This window comes from Spermophilus citellus (genome assembly GCF_964194105.1).
Source record: "Spermophilus citellus genome assembly, chromosome: 6".
Classification (NCBI taxonomy): Eukaryota; Metazoa; Chordata; class Mammalia; order Rodentia; family Sciuridae; genus Spermophilus; species Spermophilus citellus.
In genome coordinates, this window is record NC_138187.1 from 129,398,277 (window position 1) to 129,425,834 (window position 27,558).

Sequence of the window (27,558 nt, forward strand, 5' to 3'; positions counted from 1 at the left end):
TTCTAAGTCCCAAACCCAAAATGTGGCATTTAGGAGGTACTCAATAAATAGTTGCCTGTTGAATCAACTCAAGAGTACCTACAATGACAAACCAAGCCTTGCCTAATATTTTACCAACATACTGGCTGAAGACATAGTAGACAGCAAGCTTATCAATCTTGCAAGTAATAAAAAGAACTAAATAAGGACAAGATGGTCAGTGTGCTAGATATTAGATATTAGGAGAAATATGGGCCAAAACTAACCCCCAAAAAGTCATATACGAGTGTTCCCAAAACTCCTCCACAACAGCACAGAAAGAAAAAGAACTCTCAAGTCAGATCCAGGTAACAAGGGAGGGAGCAAAGGCTCTGAAGCCAGTGTCCCTGGGGCGGGGGCCAGCACCACCACTCACCAGCTGTGGGGCCTAGTAAGTTCCCTAACCTCCTCACACCTGCAGCTGCCTCCCCTATAAGACAGGGTAACAACGGTCTCTATCTCATAGGGCTGTTTGGTTAATAATAATAATACAACTACATTTAGAATTAGGCCTACTCAATAAACTCCTTTTACAGTTTGTTCTTTTTGTTATCCAAAACTGATTCTAAGCAGAGGGAAGAGAAGGTGTAAAGCACTGTGGTTAAAGCAGGGGCTCTGGGACACCACCTTCAGCTAGTAGCCTACCTGGCCTGAGCCAATTTTCTCACACTCAAAATCACCACCATCCTATCCATTAAACGGGAATCATGACAGAAATGGTTCAAAGGTACTTCCGTGTCATGTATTTTCATTTGGAAAAAAAAATGGAAATAAACTGAATATCAATTTAAAAAACTGGTGAAATAATGGCACATCCACATCATAGAATAATAAGCAATTATCAGGAAGAATGAGGTAGAAATCATAATTTTTTCTATTTTCAAATAGAAAAAAGTAAACTGTAATTATGTACATACATTTTTATGTATGTACATATGTACATATATTTTTATAAAATGTTTTGAAAAAGCAAAAGAAATATTGTGTGTGTGTTTACCCATGCTTTCATAAATACAGGCAGACCTTGCTGTATGGCCACGCAATCTTAATTTTTGCTGGAAAGAATCTAGATTGTTCCATGACCTTTAAAAATGTTGTCAAAATGTTTTAAAATTTTTCTGTCAAGTTATAAATGAAGAAGGAAATTTTAAAACAATAAACCTCATATGTTTTTAGTAAACATGTTGAAAACATTAGAGCACTGAGAATGAGGACGTCATCTCTGTAAAGCTCTGGTGAGTGGTGGTGCTGCCCCGCCCCAGGGCTGCTGGCCCCAGGGCCTTTGCTCCCTCCCTTCTTACCTGGATCTGACTTGAGAGTTCTTTTTCTTCCTGTGCTACTGTGGATGAGTGTTTTGAACTCTCACAATGACATTTTTAGAAGTTAGCCTGGGCTCACACACCTCCTACTGTAACTTTTGATTTCAGTGTGTCTGTAAAAACCTTATCCAGAGCAGTCTGAACCCTGCCTGGCTTCTGGCTAACATGCACTGCAGTGAGAACATCTTTCCCAGGCCTTCCCAGGCCTTCACAAACTGTCACTTTCCTTTCTATTTCACCAAATGTCAGTTTCTAACATTTTATCCTTTGTGCTTTCAGTTGTGAAACATCTCCAAGAGTGCTGTTGATGTGACGTTTTTTGTCCCAGTGTCACTTCCTCTGGGACTCTTCCACATTTGTCAAGACCCTTTCCCCAATGTCGTCAGCGTGCTGCCTTCTCTGAGTTTCCCTATCTGCACGTGCAGAGACTCGGATGGTGACAGTGTCCACATCCCCACGTCATCTGTCCATTCTATAATCCCATTTATGTTTGGCTCAAACTCCACTTCCAGCTTTACTATTTTTCATTTCTTTGTTGAAATTTCATCTTTCTTCCCCAATTCCCTTTATTGATTGCCCATTTTTATAAAATATCACAAGTTTCTCACAAGGAGACAAAGAGGCAACTAAACTATACACCTCCCTGTGAGTGAACTGAACAGATGGACAGTGACCAATCACCAGCTGACTCTTAAAGGACAAACATGATTGGTCAGTGACCATAATGAGCATCTGTTATGTACATAGTGATTTGTAAACTGAAGAGCTAACAGCAAAATTTGTACTCTATGCAATGACTCAGAGCTAATACACCATGGCAACTGACATTTGAGCCATGCTGTTGGGGGACTGATGTTATTTAATCTATGGTAACAGAAATCCATGTGTATTACAACCATGAAAAAGTTGAAGACTGTGTAAAGAACATAACCTGGAACCATATTCACAAAGAGCAAAGAATGATTGCCCTTTTGGGAAGAACTATACCTTGGGAATAGTTCGCAACCAGGGCAGATTTTGTCCCCCAAGGGACATTTAGCAATTGTCTGGCGAAATTTTTATTGCCACAACTTGGAAGGACAAGTTGCAACAGGCATCTAGTGAGTAGAGGGGCCAGGGATCCAGCAAATTCCTACAAAACACAGGACAATCACCCACTACAAAAACATATCTGGTCTAAAAGTACAGTAACACCAATGCTAAGACACATTATTTTATTTTATTTTAAATATTTATTTTTTAGTTGTAGTTGGACACAATATCTTTATTTTACTTATTTATTTTTATGTGGTGCTGAGGATCGAACCCAGGGCCTCACACATGCTAGGCGAGTACTCTACCGCTGAGCCACAACCCCAGACCAAGACACACTATTTTAAACCAGAGTTTTTATCAAGCTAATTTTCATAGTGCCTTTGTCATTAGGTAGTGGCCAAGATGAACCGAGATGATGGCACAGAGGAAGAATGTAATCGGTACTGTTAACTTGGGAAGCTTGAACTGAGCATCTGAACACCACCTTAGATCTGCGGTATGTTTACAAACATTAACTCATCTGATTTGACACTATGTTGTTACTGCCAAAGAGTTGCTATTGCCTTCAGCTCATTGACAGATCAAGTACCTGGGTCAAGAAAGGGATCCAAACCCAACCACACTCTGCACTTCTCACACATCTAGAATCTGAGTGTAGACCACAACTACATTCCAGTGCTCAATTCTAGGCAACATGTTTGAAAAAGAGTATTAAACTTCTAAAGGAGGACACCAGGATGGAACAGATCTGAGAACCGAACCATGACACACAAGAAATGGCTCAATAAACTAGGGCAATTGGCCTAAAGGAGTAGTTGAGGGACTGGATGTGGTAATGGTCATAAAATGGCACAGGATTGTCACAGTAAAAGGGCTAAATTAGTTTTGTCCTGAGGGGTTCCTCAAGGGAGGAATTCAAAGAACTATTCTATAATAGCAGGAGCTCTATATGGATGCCCCCCTCCCTAGAAATAGTCCTGCAGAGGCAGCCAAGTGGGCTCTCAAGGAGAATCTTATTTTGGACAAGAGACTACTCCAGATGAACAATAAGGCACTTTCTAATTCAATCTTGGGTGCCAGGTACAGTGAGAGGGCAGGGCAGAGTCTCCAACAGGAACAAGAAGCAACAGCCTCCCAAGCCTGGCAATCACACTCCTAGGTATATTTACTCAAGAGAAAGGAAAACATTACGTCCACAAAAAGACTTATATGAGATTGCTCTACGAAGCTTTATTCATCATGGCCAAAAACTGAAAACAATCAAATGCCCATCGACAGGAGAATAGATAAGGAAACCATATCATATCCATAAAGGGAACACTACTTTGTCTAAAAAGGGACAAACTACCAATAAATGAAATCATGTGAATGAACCTCACACACAAAAGTTCATACAGATCAACCCATTTATATGAGGTTCCAGATCAGGCTAAATTAATCTATGGTGAAACCACTTCATAAGTGTGATGATTTATAAGGGGTTAGGTATGGGGATGGTTGGGAAGGAACATAAGGGAACTAACTAATGTACAAAAAAACTTTTGTGTGTTACAGAGTTTGGGGTCATACACATGAAGGCATTTATCCAAATGCATCAAATTATGACCAAAAAGTTGTGCATTTCACTGTGACATAAATTTTACCATAAAAAAAAAAAAGTACAAGGGGTTGGGGTTGTAGCTCAGTGGTAGAGCACTTGCCTAGCGTGTGTGAGGCACTGGGTTCAATCCTCAGCACCAATAAATAAATAAATAATGTTCATCTATAAATTAAAAACAGAGTTTATAAATAAAAGTATGAATAAGTATATTAAATTCTAATTAACTCCTGTGTACACTGAAATGTTTGAAAGTGAAGTACACCGATGTCTGCAACTTATTATGAAATGTGTCCCCAAAATAAGATAGACTGTAAATGGACAGAGAGATTAAAAGATGGAAAGCGACAATAAAGTAAATAGAGTAAAAAGTAAATGAGTAAAAGGGAAAAGTGAAAAAGAGTAAAAATAGAATTTTAGGTGGTTGAGCTTCTCGGTGTTCGCCACGTAATTCTTTCAAGTTTGCCACATATCTGGAAAGCTTCAAAATAAAAAATTGTGGGGAGGAGGAAGTAATAGCCAGGAGTAAGCACCAAAAGGGAATGGAGAGGTGGCTTAGAGGTCATGAGAAGAGACCACAAGGAGAAGGAGAGGGCCAGTTTCAGCCTACACAGGACCCTTAAGGCCAGAACTGCAAAAGGCCTGGCTGACCTGGGAACAGGCAATCTTGGCCAAGATGGAGCACAAGTAAGGTTAAGGCTCAGACCTTTGCTATCATAAGCTTGTTCCTATGGGACCAGTTCCTTCATTATGTGACTATGTGGCCAGGGGCAAGTCCTTACCCCTCTTGCCTTGGCTAAAGTGATCAACATACAAGGAAAAGATCAGCTTGAATGATCCCAGGTGCAACCTACTATTCCAGCATCTCTGGAAACCAATTTTTTTAGACAGGAACCAGAGAATGAAAATGCCAATCATGACTTCAGTGAGCTCTAGTGGTTTCATAGAGGCAAAAGGCAGAAAGCCTGCTATTGTATCAATATATCCTCAAAGAAAGAGCCTAGGTACAGACAAGCCTCAACCATCTCCATGTGGATGATCCATTCTATAGATTAACCACAGCAAGCACTGAATCCATTAGCAGAAGAACCCTCCCCTACTCTACCCTCCCACACAGCCAGTAATTTCTGGGACATCCAACATTATAGAAGTCCAAGAGAATTAAGGAGATACATCTGCTAGAGAAAGAAAATTCACTGATATTCTGAAAAGCCCAATTTCAATATTTTAAAATTACCTACTCTACTACCATCCACTACCCCCAATGAAAAGGATTATTTCAACTCACTTACTTATAAGACTGTCAGTTTTCTTTGGTATGGTTTAACTACTCTGTAGTTCTTGACTTCAAGGACACATGCTGAAGTTTACCAACTGACAGAAGAATATACTAGAAAGTATACAACCCTGGATCTAGCTCCAGTTCTTCAGTTACTCACTGAGTATCTATATATAGACAAGTCACTTCACTGTCTCCTTTGAATAATGTAAGACAGCCTTGCCTAGCTGAGTAGAGCATGTAGATTCTCCAGGGAAGCACAGGGGACCCAGGGAATCCCTCCTAGACTCTAGTACCTACATCCAGCCCCTTTTTTCTCTGCCTCAGCCATTCTGGTTTCCAAGGCAACTGGAGTATCTAGTGCTTCTGGCCACAGATCTTGAAGAAAGGGGATATATACATGCTTCTCAAACCAAAGGCCATTACCTCACAAACCAAAAACAACTTCTGGCAGGACTTTCTTCCCACCATTCTCCTTGGGGGCAGGTGAAGAATAGGCAGGCTGCTCAGAGATCAGGACTCATAAAGAGAGAGCCTGGAGGAAGTCTCCAGAGTGCCTGGGGTAGGGAAGTCCTGCTTCTCCCCAGAAATAATTGTGGCCAGTCACCCAGGGGAAATATGGGATCTTTATCATGGAGGACAACAAGACACTCTGTTTAGGTCCAGATGTGCCACAGCTGCAAGTAGGGCCATGACAGGAAGTAGGCAGCAAGGCTAGGACCTATGGAAAAAACAAAATGAGGGCAGTGCCATCGCCTCCCAAACTACATGGCTACTATGAACTGGCTGCAACCACAAGGATCTTACCAGCTGCTCAGGACTGATGGAAGGACAAAAAAGGGGAGAGCAAGGCAGAGAGCAACTACAGGGGACTCAGTCACTGCTCTGCCGTCCAGCCTTGAGGGACAGTGACAAATGGCTTAGCCCACAGTGCCATGACAAGGAAAACCAGAAGATTCTTCTGAACAAGTAAAGCCACGCCCCGGGCTAGGAGGTGGGTAAGAAAGAATTTCCATCATGACCAATTTGTCTAGAAAAGGCCTGAAGGTGTGTCTTCCCAGCAGCAGTGATGCATCCCCAGCTGATGGGGGAAGGAGCATGTCATCGCATCTCCTCTCTTGTGCCCAAGCCCTCTCCACCCTCACCCCACATCCACCTCAGTGAACTCAGAGATTCCTGGCAAGGGCTTCCTCTCTTGGAGCCATGGCAAGTCCTAAGGGTCAGGATGCTGGTCCCTCCAGAGACGCTGGAGCCTGGGAGTCTGCAAGTACAACTCTGGTTGGCAGCAGTGGCTAATATTGCTATGTCCTGTACAAAGCCAGCCCAGCCAGACTTCTGGGGGCCGGGTGCTGGGGAATAGTATCTGCACTTTTTTCCATTAACAAAGGGCCACCAACCCCAAGCTGAGTTTGCTCCTCCCTCATCTGAGTGATGGGGCCTGATAGGGAGCAATCCAGAGGTCTGGGAAATAAAGGACACCTCTCTCTAGTTCTTGATGAGGACAGGCAAACTCCCTCTCTGTTGGGAAGGTCCAAAGAGAGCAAGCAAACAAAACAACAAAAATAAAATTTAAAAAAAAATCAATCAATCAATCAGAGAGGAAATCCTGGTCCTTCCTTAATTATACTGCGGTAGTCCAACACTAGAAGTGTATAATTCCCAGGAAGAGTAACTGATTCTCATCCCACATTTCCATTTGTTCCCAACTGCTGATTTCCTTAGAAATAACCATGGTCTCCTGCTAAGCCGTGCCAGAAGGGCCTGAGGCCTGCAACAAGCTCCAGGAAACCCCTATCCCTGGGTCTCTTCCAAGTGAAGAATCCAGCAAGGCCTCCCAGGCATTTCTCAGGAAGCTAGCCATCCGGGAGACGATTCATTCCTACCCAGCTCCTGCCCCCAGTGGTCTAAAAACAGTTCCAGCCAGACTCTTAAATGTTTTAAAAAAAAATTCCACAAACTTCAAACTATTTCACAATTATAAATGCCTTCATCTCTACTTTCCAGGGTAAAGGTGAGCTGAGTACCTTTCTGCCTTGGTCCATACTCTAGAGCCCTTTGATAGGTAGAGAAGAGAGAAAACTCCAGCCCACCTGCTTCCTCCCAGCTGTACCCTCCAGGGTCAACACCATCTTCCCCAGGGGAAAAGGAGAATGCAGAGAGACAAGGGAGCTAAATCTTGCTTCCCTCTACTTCCAGGATTAGAAAGCAGCTGCCTCCAGATCCCCAGCCCCTCCTTTCTCCACTGCCTAGGAACTCCAGGCAGCCTGGGCCTCAAGTGGGGTATCTGCTGATTGCTCCTTCACCACCCCCACACTGCAAAGTGCCCAAAGTGCTGCTTCCCAGGCATGACAGATGTAGCTGCTATTCAGTGCTTTCAAGCCAGGACAAAAGCACAAAGCCAACAGGGATGCAGACAGGGCCAACTTCAATAGAAGCCACCTGCCGGGGGCCCTTCTCTGCCACACCCCCCAGCATGCATACACACACACACACACACACACACACACACACACACACAAACACATACACACATGCACACCTTTTTCAAAGCTCTCAAACGTGTTGGTCCAGGTCAAGTGACTTTTTTCCTGACCCACTGGACGATTCTCTCAAAGGAGAGAGATTTTTTTTATTGTCATTTCTCAAACAGTACCCTGTAGGATGTTAATAAGTAATGTGTAAAAATGGGTCCTATAATCAGAATCACTAGGTTAAATAAAGTTAAACAGATTCTGTTACTGAAGAACTTCTCAGAGCCTTAATGTGGAAATGTGTACTGCTGAATGTTCCCCATTTATGTGATCACAGAGCATCTCAGGATTGGCATCAGTGCTTGGAGAAATTCGTGGCTTCTTCCTCCATGTTTACCCAGCCCCCTATAAATAAATCTTCTCTCATCTGAGAACATAAGAAATACCTTGCTTACATGAGTCTGCCTCCATCAGTTTCCACTGAACAGATGAAAGAACAGATTAACAAATGCATACACACTGCTGGCACATTCAGGTCCAGTGGTGATGAAGCTTCTGAAAGGAACACTGAAGTTCATGAAGGACTGTACCTCTGCACCACTCAAGCCAAACTTGGCTGTGGCTCCTCTATGCTTATGTCACCAAGAAGGCTTTGGCCCCCAGATGAGTCAGCTGGTTTTAGTCCTTTATTAAGTCCTCCTCTGCCCAGATGTTACCAAATGTTTTACATTTGGCTATAAGGGTAACTGATGGCTTCACTCAATGCACAAACTTGGGTGGGTAAGTGAGAGTCACTACCATAACCATCACACATGGTGTGGAGACCAGCCACCACCACCACAAGCCAGCAGAGAAACCTGAAAGGACCAGCAGGAAGGCCAACCAAGCTCAACCAACAAGAGGCACAGGACACTGCTCACCCAACCTCCCTCCTACCACGGTAACAATGAGTAGAAGATACCCAGACATGACATAAAGTTCCAAAATCTCTCAGAAACTTCCTATTCAAACCACATATCCTAGATTTTCTTTGGATTTGAAAGTAGCATCCACCCTTCATCCCCCAAGAAAAAATACTTGCCAGACAGACCCTAACTTTGGATTGGAAAAATATAGCCCCTGTACCTTTTGGGTAAACCTGCAAAAAGTAGCCTCTTTGATTTCCTAGAATGGGCTTTTTGCTTTGTTCATAATAAAGCAGACCCTGAAAGGGTGTCTCCCACTGAACTATGCAGCTGAGTACAGAAGCAGGTGTGCTCACCACCCACACAAAGGTGGCAGGGCCTTCTCCAGCCACACTCTCACACACAACAAACACACAAACAGGAAGCCTCCACCTCTCAAGCAGGCTCCCCTTGCTCTGAAGCTACGAACCAGACCGCTCTGGCAGACTGTTTCTTAGAACGCCTGAGTGGAGATGCAGATTGTGGTTAGTGTCTGGGTACCAACAAGATGCTGGGGAATTCCTCACACTCTGGTTCTAACCTAAAAGGAGGAGCCAGCCCCTCCTCTCTCACCCCCAGTAGCATCAGAAGAAAACAAGATGAGTATCCCCCCAGGAAGTGCTAAAGGATCTGTATTTTAAAATAAAAATTAATCACTTTTAAAAATATGTGCTTTAACATCTTAGAATAATGTCAGAATTTATTCCTACCCTAGTTTTCCCAATGTCTCTTCCTGCCTACTGACAAAATGAATCCAACCTATAGAAACTGGGAGTGAAGAGAATACTGCCAGTCCTTCTCAGGAAGCCCTTTCCACCCAACACTCCCCAGCCAGCCCCGCCCACCACAGAGACCAAAATCATAAAGGTCCCTTCCCTGCTGCTGCCAGCCAGGTCTGTCCCCTGGGCTCTTCTCGGGGCTGAGGAGAATCCTTTGGCTCCACTCATTATTCTAATGATCTTCTCTAACTGGGCAGGGATATGTCTGGAAGTAGCTGCTTCTGAAGCTGACATAGTAATGCATGATTTTTAAAACTTTATTGTTTAACTACCAGTTTTGCCTCTGAGGCAGCCAAGACTCATGCCCTGCTTGTTAATTATCAGCTGCTAAATAGCACTTTTCTCATTGGAGCTGATGAGCTCCACTGAGGGGAAGAAGGCTGCTCCCCTGGGGCAGCCTCATCAGAAACCAAAAAAGGACAAGTACTCCCATGAAGTGCCAGGCACTCTGCCTGCACTTGGGGATACCAAGCAAATGAGACACTGTCCTCATCTTCAAGAAGCTCTGTCTGGCAGGGGAGAACATGGTGGTGACTATATAATTCAAATTCACAGCGGCCATGCAGGCAGTATGAGCTGCCAATAGCACATCTAATATGGTTAACTCTGAGGACATGGATAGATAAAATCTTACAAGAGCCTTGAAGGATAAATATAATTTGACCAGAAAGGGAACAGATGAATGACCACATGGAAGGCCAAAGAGGAAATGAAGCACCCCCCACATGCATGGTAGGGTAAGAAGGATGGGTCTCTCCAGGAAGGTGAGGGTGGAGCAGTGGGTTGCTCAAATATCACGTTTAGGAGTTTGTCCTTTACACTGGAGGTAAGGGGAAATCTACCGAAGGTCTTGAGACAGAAGTAATATTTGTGATCATTTCTAACCAGGAATGGATGGTAGAGTCCCTCACAGAAAACCAGATGAATACCCTTGAAGAGCACATGTTAAACACACAAACAGGAGCAGAAGGCAGACAGGTGGGAAGTACACATAGGCCATACCAGCTGGATGGTTCTTGGGACTCCACTACTGAGATTCAGACCTTTCCTCAGTCTCTCAAAAAGGCGAGACAGTCAGAAGGATCCTGGGAGTGATTCATATGTCTGTTTCTCCCCAGGGCATTTGGCAGATGAGGCACCTGAAGATATGCCTTGACTCCAGGTGTCAGGGAACACACCACAGCATGTTTGAACCTCTGCTGAGACTAAGTGCAAGAGATAGAGGTGACATTCTGTGAGGCTCTGGATGGCAAGGATTTCTAAAAAAGGAGTAAGCACCTTGTGGCTGGACACATGTGAGCATCGGTAAGATAAATGGATGGTTACCAAACCCAGATAATTCTCACTTGGGAGCATACTAAAAATACATATTCCTCAATACCACTGTAGAATTTTGGACTCAAAAAGATACAGAGTGCTGCTCAGAAAGCTGTACCTTCAAACACTACTCAAAAGTGAATCTGACTATTAACCCAGGTTGGGATCCACAAAGCTAGATGACCATCTTGTGTTGGGATGTAGTCCTGAACAAGACAAACTAAATGTTTTTAAAGATCCTTTTCTAAATGATTACCTCTATTTGCCCTCTGACCTGGGCCTCAAAACCTTTCCTCATGCCCATTAAGTAAGTCCCCTCCAGTTCAAATGAGTCTTTACCAGGGTGTAGAACAATTATCTCAGAATCCTGGGCTACCTAAGAGAATGTTCTGTGATGATAGAATGCTCTCCATCTGCTACACAATACAGTAGCCAAGGACTGACTACTGAACACTTGAAACATGGCTGGTGTGAAGGAGAAATTACATTTTAAATTTTATTTAACTTTAGTATTAATTTAAATAGCCATATTTGCCTAGTGGCTAACATATAGGACAGTGCAGTTCCTGTGGGAAAAGGTTTATGTGCCCACATTGGGATCCAGAAAACAATCACTCCTGCCCCACTCTCTCCACCACCACCCTCCCTGAGCTCATCTCCAGACTAACTTCAAAGAAAACAGCAGGAAAGGAGGAACTCTGTGTCAGCTGGGCCCCAAGCAACACGTACAAGGGAACAAAGAGCCCAAACAAAAACTCTCACTGGTAAGGACTTTACCCTCTTCTGCCAGGGAAAGCAATTAACATCAGCAGCTGACTTTTACCTGCTGCCTTCCCCTGCTTCCTCAGAGCAAGCAGAACTCCTCAGGGATGACCTAGAACATCCCTTAGCTGACAAAAGGTTGATTATACTAGAACTTTTGAGCTGTACTAAAGTATAGAAAGCCAAGGGAAAGGAAATGAATCTCAAAAAAAAAGAGACAAAGTTAGTTCCATTACTTTTCCAGACCTCAAAAGTTTTCATCAGGAAAATATATCTTCTGTTACATTTCCAAATACAACTGGATTCTTGCCCAGCTCCAACACACAGAAAAAACTCAAATCTGACCAAGAACTCCAGATGAACATGTATGGTCTTTCAGCCTTGATTTCTGCCTCCTACACATATTTTGAGCCATTTTTCCCAGCTTCTGCCTGGACACAGTCTTGAATCTACCAACAAGGTAGATCTGAGTTGAAAAACAAGTATTTCCTCAACCTTCTGGTATATGACAAAGACTGGAGTGGCAGTGAGAGGCCAGGAGGGTATCAGGAACCACCTGTCCTATTCAAACAGCTCTCAGCATATGGCAGAGGCAACCAGCAACTGTCCAGGTATATAATGATGTAAGAGACTTTTCTGGCTTGGAGGCAATGGACAAGCTGCTTACTCAAGGTCCCCGTAATCCCTGTTTTAGCTTTTTCCCTCACTGGAAACCAGCTAGACTGCTGCAGCAACACAATGTCTCAGAGAAAGGCAGCCTAGACAGTGCAGAGGGGGAAGAAAGGCTGAAAGAAAAACTACATCTGGGACTGGGGCTGTAACTCAGTGGTAGAGCGTTCGCCTAGCACATGTGAGGCACTCAGCCCCACATAAAAAATTAATTAATTAATTAAAGGTATGCTGTCCACCTACAACTACCAAAAAAAAAAAAAAACTACATCTGAAAGACACTATGGACAAGAGAGTAATAAACATCCATCAAATATTAGAAACTTTTTCTGAAGTTTACTGGTAAAGTTTTCTTTCTCCCCCTCCTCTCTTCTTATTCTATAAAAAGAAAGAAAAAGAAGAAGAAGGGGAAAAAAACATGTTGCAACTTCCTTTTGCTACAGCACATGCTCAGGAAAAAACAGACCCAACCATTGCTTCACTCTCCCATCTGCGCTAGCGGACAGCTCCTTCACAAGTCTGACCTCTGCTCACACAGCTTCTGAGATGCAGGAAGCCAAGACAGCCAGACCTTAGGGCCACAGAGCTCCCCAGCCCCCTCACCTGCAGTCTTCTGACTCCTCCACCTAGGAAGCTAAACATAAAAAAGATAAGATTTTTTTGATCAAGAAAGGAGTCCTGTGAGGGCTCAATGGAAGATAACAAAACATCCGCCACAGCTTCAGCCCAGCCATTTCTTTTCCTATCCACTTCTATACTTCTCCTTGGCTCTTTGGGAAAGTCCCAAACATTTCCTATTTTCAGAAAGATTCCTGGGGAAACAACTCTCCCTTCTCAGCCAAACAAAAGACAAGAGTACTCAGAAGTCCCTCATCCTTTCTAGAAACAATTCTGCTGGCCATACTTTCTCTGCATTCTCCCCTGGGTGTGTTTCAACTGTGTATTCATCAAAGTGATCCCACCCTTTACCCCTCTGCCCCTCTGCCTTGGAGATCCCACATGTTTGTCTGCATCCATTTTTGGCTACCCAGTTGCCCTGACTGCCATTCATCTGCCATGAGCTCCCTGAACCTTTCTCTGGATATGGTATCTGAGCACCAGGCCTATGAAGGTCAAATGGTAAAGTGTCTGAAAAAAATATAATCTGGATATTGGGGTGATCACCCCTTCTCGAAACTCGGAAGTCCCCGAGGCAGAGCCAATGACTTGTTCTTATCAGTGTAGCAATTTGTACAAAATAAGCATTCCATAAATATTTGATGATAAAACAAATTGCTAGGTCAACTAAGTACTGAATTCTAATGGAACTACTAGAGAGGCAGGAACATGGGTGATAAAGAGCGAGGTCTTAGAATCAGGCACTCTCAACATCCACTCTGTCTGGCCTGTGCACTTGCTATTTCTTCTGCCTAGTGCTTCCTTCCCCTTCCCCAAATATGTATCTTCAAGGCTCACTCAAAAGCCTCCTCTACAGTGAAGCCTTCCCTGATCTTCCATTTAAAACCACAATGCCACATCTATACTCCAGGCATTCTAGGGCCTTCTTCCCTATTTATTTTCTCCTTTGTACATATCACCATCTGACAAGCTGTACCATTTAACTGATTGTGTTGTCTTCCCTTGCTGGAATGCAAGCTCCAAGTACACAGGATTGTGTTTTTGTTTGTTTGCTTTTGTCTGTTTTATGTACTGATACATCCCCAGAGCTAAAACAATGCTTAGCACTTACCAAGTATTCAATAAATAACTGCTAAAGAATGAATTATTCTGAACATGTCTGAACATGTTTCCTCTTCTGTAAAAAGCAGACTCTGTGGTATTATTTCAAGGATTAAGGAGGGTATAAGTAAAACACCTAATATAATGCCTGATACATGGTATCTGCTCAATAAGGACTTGTTACTAATCCAAGAAACCTTCACAGAGTTGCTAAACTTCCAACAGTGTGCTGAGTGACAGAAGACGGTTACATGTATCAAAGTCAATCTGCTGTTATGATCCATCCTTAGAGAAGCTTTAAAAGTCATTCTTGGCACTGCTAATTAATTTTCTTGAGTAGAAAGTTGCTTTGGATCTCAGGGGATAGAAGGTACCTAAGGCAAATCCTGCTTTAAAAGGCAGGGGTCTAGTCTAATCTTCGAGAAAGAATCAACCCCCATTGTTCTAAAATTCCTCTCATCTCATATAGCAGAGGTATTAAAAGGGTCTAAACCCAAGGGGATGACCCTGACTATGCTTCCATTCTGTGCTAATCTTGCCATCTGGGCCTCCTGATGGCCAGTCAGCAGGGAAGACAGGAGGCATGCATGGAGGAGAATAAACGTTTATAAACACTGATGAATGAATAAAAATACTACAGCCAACAGAAGAGTGAAATGATATTTGGTCTACAGAAATAGAAAGGATGCCCTCTGTCTTGGAAGCTCTCTAAGACCCAGGCTGACTACTTCTTTCCCAGCATCAGGTACTTTCCCAGCAGAAGGGATGTAGTAACAGTGATGAAGAAAGAAAAGCATCCATGCAGAAGTACTTCTGGTCAAAGCTAAGCCCTTTGACTTAAAATGAGGAAACGAGCCTGGTGCACTGCAGTGGAAACGAGCCTGGTGCGTGCCTGTAATCCAAGCAAGTTGGGAGGCTTAGGCAGGAGGATCTCAAGTTCAAAGCCAGCCTCAGCAACTTGGCAAGGCCCTAAACAACTCAGAGAGACCCTGTCTCTAATAAAATATATAAAAGGGCTGGGGATGTGACTCAGTGGTTAAGCACCCCTGGGTCATATCCCAGGTATCATAATAATAGTAATCATAATAAGTAAAATGAGGAAACTCAGTGAGGTCCAGAGAGGTGTTAGGGCTTGCTCGGAGTCTCATATGTAGAGTTAGGAGCCAGGTCTCTAGGATTCTCCTTCCTGTATAAATCTGCAGTACATGGACACAAGTAGCCCCATAAGGTTTAAACCTCTGACCTCAGTCCCAGGAACGTGATGCTCAATGCTAGTCCCTCTTTCAACACACAGGAGTGAAGTCAGCAGAGAGATAACCCTGGACATCATCTGTGTGTCTCTGTTGTGTGTCTGAAGCTAACTAGGAAAATGCCAAGAACTGTACAGATAGGCACATTTCCTATCTCCCTCCCTCAGTTAAAGTTCTTCAAGGGGCAGAAGGGTCATCTTCATAATGGAGCAGGAAAGGGAGGGCCCCTAGAAGAGGGAGAAGGAGAAACATCAATTCTTGCAATTCTCTTACAAAAATGAGAATGAGAACTCCATACACAGAAACACAAGATACCTTCTTGAGTCAGCAGATCTCAGTGGGTGGAAGGAAAAAAAGAAACTCCTGGAAGATGCCTTCCAGCAGACAGAACAGTGACAGACATTAAGGGGGATGAGCTGCCATGCCCCCAAGTCCTGAATTTTTTTTTTAAATGAGGGCATACAGTCACTACATAGAAAATAAGAGGATACCATAAAATTGAAGATATGAGTCTTTAAGGAATTTATAATCCAATATCTAAAGAAACATCTTACAGATGGAGAGATGCATTTAAAAACTGAAATGACAGGTGTCTTGGCAATTAGACATGCAGGGAGGGGAAGACAATTTTTTTTCTGTGTTGGGCATTGAACCCAGGGCCTCGTGAGTGCCAGCCACAACCTCTGCCCACATCCATTACACCCACCCGCAGCCCCTCACTTTTGGCATGAAAGGCTTCACAGAAGAACAACTCTTTGTGCAGGGCAGAATAGGTAGGTATAGACAGGGCAGGGCAGGGAGGGGCAGAGAAGATACAAATGGACAGACACAAAGGTCTAGGCATGGAAAGCAGAATTCTATTAAGGAAACAACAAATATAAGTCACTTAAGCTTAGGTGGGAAAAAAAGAAAGAAAAAGCATGCACTCAGAAAAAAATGTAGACTGGAGCCAGACCTGGGAAGGATCTGGATATCTCATATATGCGGCAGTTAAAGGAACCCACTAATGGATTTACTCAGGGAAGCTGCGTGATCAGAGCTGCACTTCAGGCAAATGACACCCCCCCCACCCCCGCATACTGTGGAACTGCAGGGGCAAGACCTTTACTCCACATCAGGGTTCTCAAAATAGACCCTGTTTCTACTGCTCACCACTACATTTCTCTATTCCTTCCTTCTCTAATTACACCTGAAATACAACTTTATTTTCTTTCAAAGAATCTGAGCCAAGGTAACGAGTGAAGACAGTCTGTGACCCAGGAGAGAGGGTGCTACCTTCCCTCCTCCTCCTAAGAGCACAGGGAAAGATCACAAAGGGTATAAAATCACTGAGATTGTAATGTCATGTGTAGCTAATAAAAATAAATAAATAAAATAAAATGAAATCACTGAGAATCACAGCAGCTCTGCTGGATAGGACATAGTGCTTGTGAGCCTGGAGGTCAAGGGAATAACAATATCACTAGGCACTTCTATGATATAAGCATTAACAAAATAGTTACTCTATTTCATTTGCTCCCTTCGGCCTTCCAAAGAGCCAGCAACCTGGGCATCTGTCCTGAGAGGGAAGACAAGCACAAGATGACCCCTTGGTGGTTGCTCCAGCAAAGCTCCAGGGCACATGCAGTCGCAGTCACCAGTCCACCTGCATTCCTAGAATGCTCTGAGTTCCACACACCACCCTCTGAATGCCTAGAACTGCCCCTTCGCTCCCCTGCCCCAAGACCCTTCGCATTCTGCAGAAACCAAGCATGACAAGCAAGCTACAGACTCTTCACTTGGAGAGCTCCTGTGAAGTTAGGTCTTTAGAATCCTACTGCCTTCTCCAAAGAATCATAGACCAAGGCAGGGATGGAAGAGAAAGGGTATGGCCATTTCAAGGACAGGGACTCCTTCTGTCAGAGTTAAAAATAAACTCTTAGCAACTACATCCAGCTCCTCCCCTCCAGAGTCCAATGGGCCTTGGCAAATAAACCTCTCCCTGCAGAGGAAATGAGGCTCCAGGGAACAGACCCAAGAGGAGAGGCAGGAAGACATGTGTGGGTATGTAACTCTACTGAGGCACAGGACTCCCCAAGTCCCACCTCCTGGCTCATATCACTCTCCCTACCACCAAACAAACCTTAATCCCAGAAAATGCACAGAACCTTCCTGTACCATGATTAGTACCAACACCTGTCCAGGGTTTGGAAAAATCAGAAGAGAATGCCAAAGTAAAACTAAAGGAAATACTCTGCCCGGCATCCCTTGGCTAAACAAATACTCTAGCTACCTGCACCTATTTCCTTAACTTGCTCCACAGATCTCCAGGGTCCCCAAGCAGTAGACACAGATCACTAATACCTCTGCCCCTGATGTCAGGAGGTAAAAGAAACTCATGCTCAGGGTAACTAACATTCTGCAGGTGGTTGAGCAGGGAGGCCCAGGGGCCATGGCCTGACTCAGAAAGGAGGCCCCAAGAGCCAGTACCCAGTTATTCTTAGAAGCCAACAAGATGAGGTCACACTTAGAATGCAGTAACCTGAAGCCTCACACTGTGGAGGTGGAGAGTATAACTTAGAAATGGGACAGGAGTACAACCAGGTAGCAAGCTCAATCCCACAGTGGTCAGCGTGAGGGCTGGGGCAGAAGATGCCCCACTCATCCCATATATCCTCTGGCAAGAAGGCCTGCTCAGAACTAGAGCCTGGAGGACCCTAGAGCTAACGGCAAGCACAGAGGCCTTGTTTGCCCTCCTTTATCTAACCTTTTCCCACTGGGGAACAGGCAAGGCTGCTTCAGAGAGCCTCTGTACACGATTCTAAATGCCTGGAGAAGCACCAACACAACTCATCTCCCAGCACTCAGAATACTGAATTGGCCAAACTACCTACCAAGCTCAGGCTGGAAGAAAAAGGGGCAAAGTTGTAGGGCATGAGTGAGAAGTGTGATAAACAGGTCAGCAGTATGGCAGGAAGACCTGGGACAGATATCAGGCCTGGCTGGGAGGGTTAGACTGCAGCAGTGGTAGGTTTATTTTTAGCTGTTGGGACAGCGGGGCTGAGTAACAGTCCTGGGTCCTGGGCAGGAGGCCAGACTGTCAATGTCCACTGTGGGCTGGGAGCTTCCTAACAATATGGATATGACAAAGTGATCAACCTAATCATCTGCCACAGAGGGCAGGTAAGGAGTCCTGCTGGAGGAGGAAGGCATAAGAGTTGACACAGAGGCAGTCCATAGGTCTCCTTTTAATTCCCTCCAATCCCCAGGATTGGAGATATCTCACCTTTACTTCGTGTTCAAAAGAAGACTGTCATGGAGATAAGCCAAACAGAAAGAAGGCATTAACAGTTCTACTCGCCCAGATTTCCAGCTTCTCTGAGACAGAAAGGCCGCCAACAGGCAGTCACAGAGCTTCTCCCTACCTTTGGCCACCTCTCTTCACCTCCCAGATGAGTCCCAGATGGACACTGGCCAGGAGATGCCTGGAAATGTCCCTCAAGAATAAGATGCCCTTTTGCTTAACCCTTTTGGAGAGCTCATGGTCCTAGTGGAAGGAAGACACAGCTTGGCTGAACTTGGAGGGGAACATTACATACAAATAGGGGTTGACCTTGGGGCTATGTCCCAGGCTCTACCATTTGCCAGCTGGCACACAGAGGTGTTTACTGGACCAGAGAATAAAGTCCCCAAGAACTCTACAATGCCACAGGCCAAGCCCAACCTCATGCCCCTTTCCTCTGTGCCTCTGCCTCTCTTCCTTGTCCAACCAAATTGGATGGCCTGATACACAGGAACCCACAGTTCAAACCCACAGGATTGAAACCACGGTTCTCAGCATGAGTGAACAGGTATGAAAGGAAAGAGAGCAGACACCTTAGGCATCTCCTTCTCTTCTTGCTTCCTCAGACTCCAGGTTTCACTTCTTACCCAGCCTCTCTGGCTGAGTGGAACTGGACATAAATCCTAATTTCCTTGTCAGGTCTGGGATCAGCCCAGCTATCAGTTCAGAACATCCCACCCAGAACTGTGTCTGCAGAGCACAACCACATAGACAGAATAGGCTTCTAGCATCCCATGATTTCAAGTGAGAAGGTATTGTGGAGTAGGGAAAATAAAGAATTTCTTATCTCCACTTTGTACCACGACTACACTAAGATCTCAAGGGAAGAGAAGACACACACTGTGCTGAATTACATAGCCCATCTCTCTGCAGAGTCACCAACTGGAACGCTTTCCAAGTCTTCATAGAAGAGGAGGAACAGCTGGTCATTGATGATTATTAATTAACTGGACACAGGCTGCCCTGGAGCCCAGCATTATGCCTACCAAAAGGGCATCACACTGGCCCAGATACTGCTGATGGGCAGACATGGAGTAAATCAGCACCTATCCTGCCGACTCTGGCCTCTGGCCTCTAACACTGCCTCTTCTGCTATCCCACACTGCCAGTACTCAGGGGCTACTGAAGCCAGACCCTGTGATGTAGACACTAAGGCCCAGAAAGTTTAACTGACCTATTCAAGGTCACACAATAAGTTAGCAGAGCACAGAGGCTAGAACCAGTGTTGTTTTCTGGTTTTTGTTTGGTTTGGTTTGGTTTGGTTGTTGGTTATTTGGTTTTGTTCTTTGCTTTCTTATCTAGCACATAACCCATAGAAACAGACTCATCTCTACTTATAATATAGATATTTATATCTTAACATACAAAATATCCGTATTTTCCTACAGACCAGAAAAGGCATAGCAACCTGATGGATTACATACCTGGTACATATTAAGCTGCTCAATGGGGTGTCCTCTTTTTCCCTACCAATGCCCCCATGTATAAATAAGGTGACCTATGTGGAAAGATGGGTTAGTGGAGCTCAGTTTTTGATTGCCATATTTATCACCCCAGTACTACCACCTTCTAGCAACCAAAAAAACAAGGAACTCAGACCAAGAGCAGGTGCCAGGGAACCAGATCCAAGGCAGGGTTCTGATGTTGACACCAAGTAAGATCTTAGATGTGCCACAGAACCTTTCTGCACTGATCCAGCCTCTTCCTTAGTGAGATGAAAGGAAGCAAGAAAGGTGACAGACATCAACTCCAAGTCACTATTAGTTATGGGTCCCTTTACCCCTGGGCCTGAAACCATTACCAAGAGGAGCTGCGGCCCCTTCATAGAAGAACTCTGCCCTGTCCCTCAAGACACAACCACCTTGTACTGGAAAGACTCAGTACAAGGAAGAAAGGGAGAGGCCTCACATGACCCCTGGAAGGGACTGAGCAGAAGAGAATAGGAGGGAAGTGTGAATTCCTGTGCTACAGATATCAAACCACCAGGGAGAATCCTGGCTGGGAGCATGGCAGGGTTGCAGGGGAATTATGAAACAATTCAGATGCAGATGCTCTTGTCACAGCTCTTTGCCACCTTGGCTGATATTCCCCCTGGCACAGACCCCTCATATCCTGGGCTCTGTGAGTGACAGGAGCTTGACCCTCCCCCAGCCCCAGGATTTGGTCAGGGATTAAATTTGCCTCCAGCAGTCCTGAGACTTGATTCCTCCAGGCCCTCCTCCAAATCCCCAGCACCTGCTTCTTAAGTCAAATTGTAGATGGATGATGGCCCAATCCCTCAGATCCCAAGAGATCAAAACATCTTCTCAAACATGGATACCAATATCTCCTTGCTCCTGAAAAACAGGCCCTTTGTTTTCCAGACTCCCACCAATATGTGGCTCTGAGGCCCTGGGAGGGCTTTTCTCTCTCCTCCTAACAGCCACTGATCTCAGATCTTAGCTGGAGATTATTTTCAAGCTCTGTCAAAGCCCAGAACTCGCTAGTGAAAAGGGACCATGAGCCGACTCAGCTTTGATCCTGCGTCAGTGATGCCAAGAGCTCTGGTGTAATAGAAAGGGGGTCATGGACAAGGCCAAGGGTGATATACCTGGAGGCTTCTCCCAAGAGAGGTATAGGGTCTCTGAAAGCAGAAACCAGACCCTTCCTTCCAAAGTCCACAAACCCCAACCTCTGAGATTCTAAACATTTATTTATAACAACCTCAAGCCCCCCAAACACTTAAAACATGCTTTGATACACAGATGGATTAGGTTCACCCCAGATCCCAGCAGTGACCAACCCAGGTCTCCTGCTCCTCCCACTTTGGCTTTCCACACATGCGACCTCACTAGGTCCTCCAGCAGACCTGCTCATTCAGAAGCCCAGGAATGCCCCCACTGATACCAGTCAAAGCTTCCCTCAGTTCCTTCAGCCTTCACAGACAGCTCTCTTTTAAAGTTCCTCTATTCTAACCAACACTTAGCCCCCAGACCAGCAAAGTCCAGTAGAACTTTCTGCAAGGATGAAAATGTTCTCCACTCTTCAATTCTGAACATCAGGCACATGAGGTGACCACACACTTGAAATGTGGCTGGCTTCAAACCTGTGATCCCTTGGCCTCAGCCTCTGGAGTCATTGGAATTACATCACCACATCTGGCACAACTGAATTTTTAACTTTTAGTTTTCATTCCTTCCTGTTCATTAATTTTAATAGCCACACATGAGTAGTGGCTACTATATTCCATAGTATAGCCCTAGACTATATTTGTTAATACTATCCTCCAAATAGGCTTCTTGACTGGCTCTACCCCCTCCGCCCAAATTTTACAGGACTATGCATGTGGTAAGTGTTCAGCAACCTGTTAGCTATCTGGAACCATACTGGATGTAAAAGAGGCTGGTTTGGTCAGGGAGACTTTCCTTACCTTGTGATTCCGCCCGTCAAACCCCAATTTAAGATGCTATCCAGCCACATTGCCCTCTCTCTCACAGGTGCACAGATAAGGTGTGCTGATAGGAAGTCACCTGTACTGGGGGGATGAGGGAGTTCTTGCATTTCCCCTTTTCAGTGTCCAGACCACAAGTGAGAGGCTCTAATTGTCTCCCTTTCATGATGCCAAGGGAAACCACACCAAAGTAGCACTTACATGACTTGCAGAGGGAGGCCCACTGGACAAAGAAAAGAAGAATCTACATTACCTTTTTCCCTCTAGTCTATGTGATGGAAAGATAAACAAAGATCAGTTATGGCAACATTCTATATTTTGTAAGGCAATAACACCCTTCACCTAATCAGTGTTGCATAGCAGAGTAGGACAATAGTATCAACTTTAATTAAATTTACTCAGCTAATACCTGAAAGTCTCCATGACACAGTGAAGCAAGAAGCAATGGAGGAACCACATGGGGAATGCAACCAATTCACACGCAAATGAGTTGAGACTTGGTGTCCCTACCAAAGAAATAAACAGAATCCCCATTTTCTCGTATAAATAATAAAAAATAATATTTCTATCAAAACTCATTGGTAGAGGGGGGAAAAAAAAAAAGCTTGTTACCACAGATTCAAAACTCATGGAGCTACTGAGTTTGGAAGCTGCCCTCCAACTTTGGGGATTGTGGTTGGAAGGTGACAGATACTCACCCAGCAACCGCTGGCAATTGCCAAAGGAGGACCTGAGGGCAGAGTAGCTCCGCAGGTTCAAGGTACCTTGGAGTAGCAACCATCCCCATGTCCATCAATGTCACTGTAGTTAGGAAGTAAGGAGAAGCCTGAGACCAGGAGTCAGACAACCTGGGTCTAATCCTGCCTCTACCAGGTAAGTAGCTGTTTTGAAGCAAGCCACTCCTTCAATGTGGGTCTTGGTTTTCTCATCTGCAAAATGAGGGGGTAGGATGAGATGACCCCATGAGCCCCTTCAAATTCTGCCTGAAGTATGGGTACAACTAAGAACTTGATAGAAGAGATGATGGGGAGAAATCACAGCACCCACTGAAAGAATTTAAGCATCTGCCCTCCAAGATGAAGGTGAAGCAAGGTGAAGGTAAAGAAGCAGCAGGGTAAGTTGGGACCATTTTTAAAGCACTGATTTCACTTAACAGGGGAAAGAGGTCACCAGGCCACAGGGTATCCAGGCAGCCACCACCTCCCATCAACTCCCAGGGCTACAAGATAGCAGACTTTGGAAACCCCATTAGAGCCTAGCAGCTGGCCTCAACCTTACCTAAGGCTTCAAGAATGGGCTCAGCACACATGTGAAGGAAGGTCTCCTGCCTCTTTCTTAGGTACCTTTCCAATGGAATCACCAATCCTGCCTGTCCCACCACATCTTCCTTCCTTGCTTTATAATCAAAAGACCCCTGGTTTTGAAAATTATTTCACTATTCAGCACCTAAAATTAGTCAAAATCTAAGATCTGGAAATCTCTTTGGTGTATGTCTCTAGAACAGGATTCTTTGAACCAGATTCCCCCACAGCTGTAATTATGTCTTAGCCAATATTTGGATATGAAAGTGCTGTTGACACTGCTGTCAGTCTCCAAATGCCTCATCCTCCTTTCTTCCTCTATTATTAAGTTTTAACACAAAGCTGTGTGGGAAATCTACAATTTAACAGTTGAGTCAACTTCTAAGATCTGGAAGCAAGCTGCCTGTCAAAACAGCAGCCTCTGACTTCAATCTACACCCACTTCTACCTGCAGAAAAATAAGCTATGAGTGTTATTTAATATACTCGCTTTTTTCTTTCAAAAATATTCAAAGAAAAATTCCCAAACTTCTCTCTTATTAGTTACAACAAAAATCTGAATTGCCACCCAAAAGCATTTTAGAGGGTGTGTGTCTATTAAATAGAATAAGAAACAGGAGTTGAGAGCTTATATTCTGAAGTCTTTATATTTTTTCCAGCTAATCAAGAGAACGAACAGCCAGTGTCCCCAGACTGCTGAAGCTGAAGGTAGATGGCATCTCAAAAGAGACAGAAAACTCTGCAGGAAAGAATGTCTGTCACTTCCTCAACAGCACAGGTTAACTGTGGTCAAATTATATTCATTCACCTCTAATCTCCAAGGTCAGAGCCATGGTCCATCCAAATACCTTTCCACCTCTCCCCTTAGTAGCTAGTATGGAAAGAGAAGTCAAAGGCACACATAGTACAGTGGTCAAGACACTGATAAATTCCCTCTCCAACAGTCAACATTAAGCAACAATTGAGATCCCAGGACGGAAAAACTTAGAGTAAAAACCAAAGAAATCTGTTAGCACTAAGGATGAAAGCAGAAGGAAAATAGAGACTTTAAAATCTAGAAATTGGACATGACTGCTATATATATATATATATATATATATATATATATATATAAATTGTATATGCCAGTCATTTCACCACAACTCATATCTGGGTTCAGTGCTTAATAACTGAAATACAGCTAGCTGTGTGGGCTGAAAGGGAAGAGGAAAATATAACACAGGAAGTATTTCCCTCCTCCAATCATTAAGACACCCCAGGGGAAAGAGACCTGCCCTGTCACCTTTAGAGATGTGGTTGGACCTGAAACACTTCTGAGAAGTGAACCTTTTTGGTGACCCTGAACGACCGGCTCACACTCCATCACATCAGACCTCCAAGTCCATTCCGTTTAACTTCTGAAGTAAGTGGTGTTGCCATGAATCCCCATCTCTCCCTCCCATACCCCCTCCAAAAAAAAAAAAAAGCTTGGGTTTCCCCAGTCCAAGAATAGCGTTTCCTCCTGCTGTCCATCACTCACCCGAGGCTGGGACCTAAGAGGCTGTCTCGGGTTTGCGGAATCAGCGCCTGGCCAAGCTGAAGCTTGTAGACTGGTTTTACAAAGATCAATGGAGCTATGGAAACAGCAGACAACGCGCCCCGTAGCCTGCTAGCCTCCCATCTGGGGCCTCACAGGCACTGGAGGTAGGAGGGGGCCTGCTCCAGGATCAAAACAATCCCTCCCCCGCGCGCGGAGGACGGCGTCCCCGCGGAATCTCCAGCCCGGTGCCTACTGGGCGGGTGCGCCCCACCGCGGCACGGCCGCCCTCGCAAGGCCCAGGGAAGTGAAATCACACATTCCGCCTCCCAAATAAGGAGCGAGGCTAAATAAACCTCTGAGATCCGACTTCTCCAAACCAACCGACCAACCAGCTCAATGAGTAATGGGTCTTTTGTGCCCGCAGAAAGAAAGAATGGAGGGAGGGAAAGATTAGGAGCCTCAAGCCCTGAAAATCACTTCCTTGAGATCTGGTGAAATAAGCAGAAGTGGTCCCGAAGACAGACCGTGGCGACTCGGCTGGATCCCGCTCAAACCCCAAAATGGCAGAGTCCTCAAGAGTCCTCTAGAGTCCCCGCCACTCACTCCCGGAGGTGACCGGAAACTCGGTCTCCGTGGCGAGGTCTGCCGGGACCCGTCCTTCGCCGCCACCCTCCCGCCTCTCGTCCCGCACCTCGGGGCACCTCGGGCACCCTGACCGGGCAGCCCCGCCGCGGCCCCACAGTCGCCGGGGACACCCTGTCCGAGGTGAGGGTCAGCATCCAGCGCTGACCGCCCGTGCACTGCGGCCGCTTCAGCGAGCTGGGGATCCGTTCCCGGAACCCCTTTCCGACCTCGTCCTCCCCTTCCCCGGGCCCCAGACCTACTTTGAGAGCGAATTTCTCCTGGGTCCTCTTGTTGAAGATCTGCAAAACTTTCCCGTTGATGCCCAGTCCCAGGACCTGGCTGGTGACCTTGTAGTCGTCGATGATGGCGTTCTTCTTGATCTGCAAGCTCGACTTGACGTGGAACTGGGGGAACTGCTGTGGGGGCAGCGGCGGTGGCTGGGCCGGGGCGGGGGGCTGCGGGGGCGGCGGCGGCGGGTTGGGGAACAGCACCGGCGGGGTCTGGCCTTGGGAGTTGGACAGCATGGTGCCCGGAGACGCGGGCGCAGAGGCGGGAGGGCCCGCGGCCGCCCCCTCCTCCGGCTCGGGACGGGGTCCCCGCCACCCCCCGCCCGGCTGCGAAGTTTGCTCCGGGCTGGAGCCGGCTTCCCCGCCCCGGCCCGGCTCCAGGCTCGGCGGGTCGCGGGGCTCCGTGGGTCCCGCCGTGCGCCGCTGGCGCCCACCGGCCCAGTTCCCTCCCTCCCTCCCTCCCCCCGGGGGCCTGGCGCTCCGGGGAACGCGGGACGGCGGGGGCCCGGCCCGGGGGGGAAGCGGCCGCGCGACAATATACCCAGCCCCGGGGCCGGCGGCCGCGTCACAGGCTCGTCTGCGTCCGGGGCCGGTCCTTAAAGGGGAGGTTCAGGGGGGTGGGGCTTGGGGAGGCGTTGGTGTGGGGGAGGGGCGCGCCTTAAAGGGGAGGATGCGAGGCTCCGGGAGAGGAGGGAACCCTGCTGGGCTGTGGGGGTAGGGGCTAGGGGCTGGAGGCTGGAGGTTCAGAGACGTGAGAGGGAACGAAGAAATCCTAGTTTTTAACAGAAGACACGTAAAAGAAAGGGAGTCCTATGAAAGTAACTCATTCCGATGGAAAATCTACTGTTTTCCAGTTGTCTGGACCTTTTAGACAGCAGCAACGAATAGGGAGAGGGGCTGTAGTTTGAAGGAGAGGGATGACTGTTAAGAATGCTGCTAGATAAGACCTCAAGGGTGAGATGGAGTTGCAGAGGCCATTCATTCCAGGAACAAGTGTCAGGCAAACATTCAGTTGTTTTCCTAACTGGAACATTTTCCTCTAAGTTTTACATCTCTTTTCTCATTACTGTTTTCAGTAAAGATTTATTACCCTGTAACCATGAACAATGTAGTAGTTGTGCCTTGGAACATATTTATGTAAATAAACTGAAAGGAACACAGGTTGAGAAGAGGATGAGTGAAGCTAGAGGCGGCCTGAATTCTACCGCCCCCCCCCCCCGCCCCCCAGCCTTCCCTGTTGATCTGCTGTGTGATCCTAAACACCTCTGGCACTTCTCTCTATGGGAAGAACAGCTGTATCTTTTCTTAGACTTCTGGACAGAATCTGATGGGATAATGTAGCAAAGGGGAAGCTCTGGGAAATGGTTCTGATTTCCAATGTGGAAAAATTAGTCCCTGAGCCTACAGCTATAAGGAGAAGTGGGAACTGTTAAAGAACTTTGCCTGCTTCTAAACTGGGTTAACCAACCCCAGGTCTCTGAGGAAGATACCAAAGATCTAGCTGAACCCCATAGCATAGTCTAGTTCAGGAAGGGGACTGGGGAGGCCCAGACTTTAAACTGCCAGAGGGTCTCTACACACATTGTGGTGGGGTTTGGGGATGATCATTAAATAAATTCCTGCTGGCCTCCCTGCTTTTACCAGTTAAGCAGTTGAGAAATGAGACAACAACGGGAATAAAACAAGTGAGGACAAAACCTCAACTTAATTATAATCCTGCCAAATTAGAGAATGAGGCTTGACCTATAGCCACACATGGCCCCTAATATATACCAACAAAACTCTGGAGAGAAGAGAGCATCCTTTAAAAAGAGCCCATGGGGACATAGTCCTGGTGGGTAAGGCACAGGCACAAATGTCTCCTTCCCCCTCAGGACTCAAGAATGAAGGATGGAGTGAAGTGCCAGAGTCATCCTC

At 45.8% G+C, this 27,558-nt stretch overlaps 1 protein-coding gene across 1 annotated transcript in view; it reads right to left on the bottom strand.

The window, feature by feature from the left end:
- MAPKAPK2 (MAPK activated protein kinase 2) overlaps positions 1–26,222 on the bottom strand; it is a 44,799-nt gene extending 18,577 nt beyond the window's left edge. The window contains exon 1 of the mRNA XM_081298658.1: positions 25,615–26,222. Within this exon, the coding sequence (XP_081154784.1) occupies positions 25,615–25,878 (264 nt within the window). The 5' untranslated portion in view covers positions 25,879–26,222. The remainder of the gene's footprint in view (positions 1–25,614) is intronic.
- Positions 26,223–27,558: the final 1,336 nt, after the last annotated feature.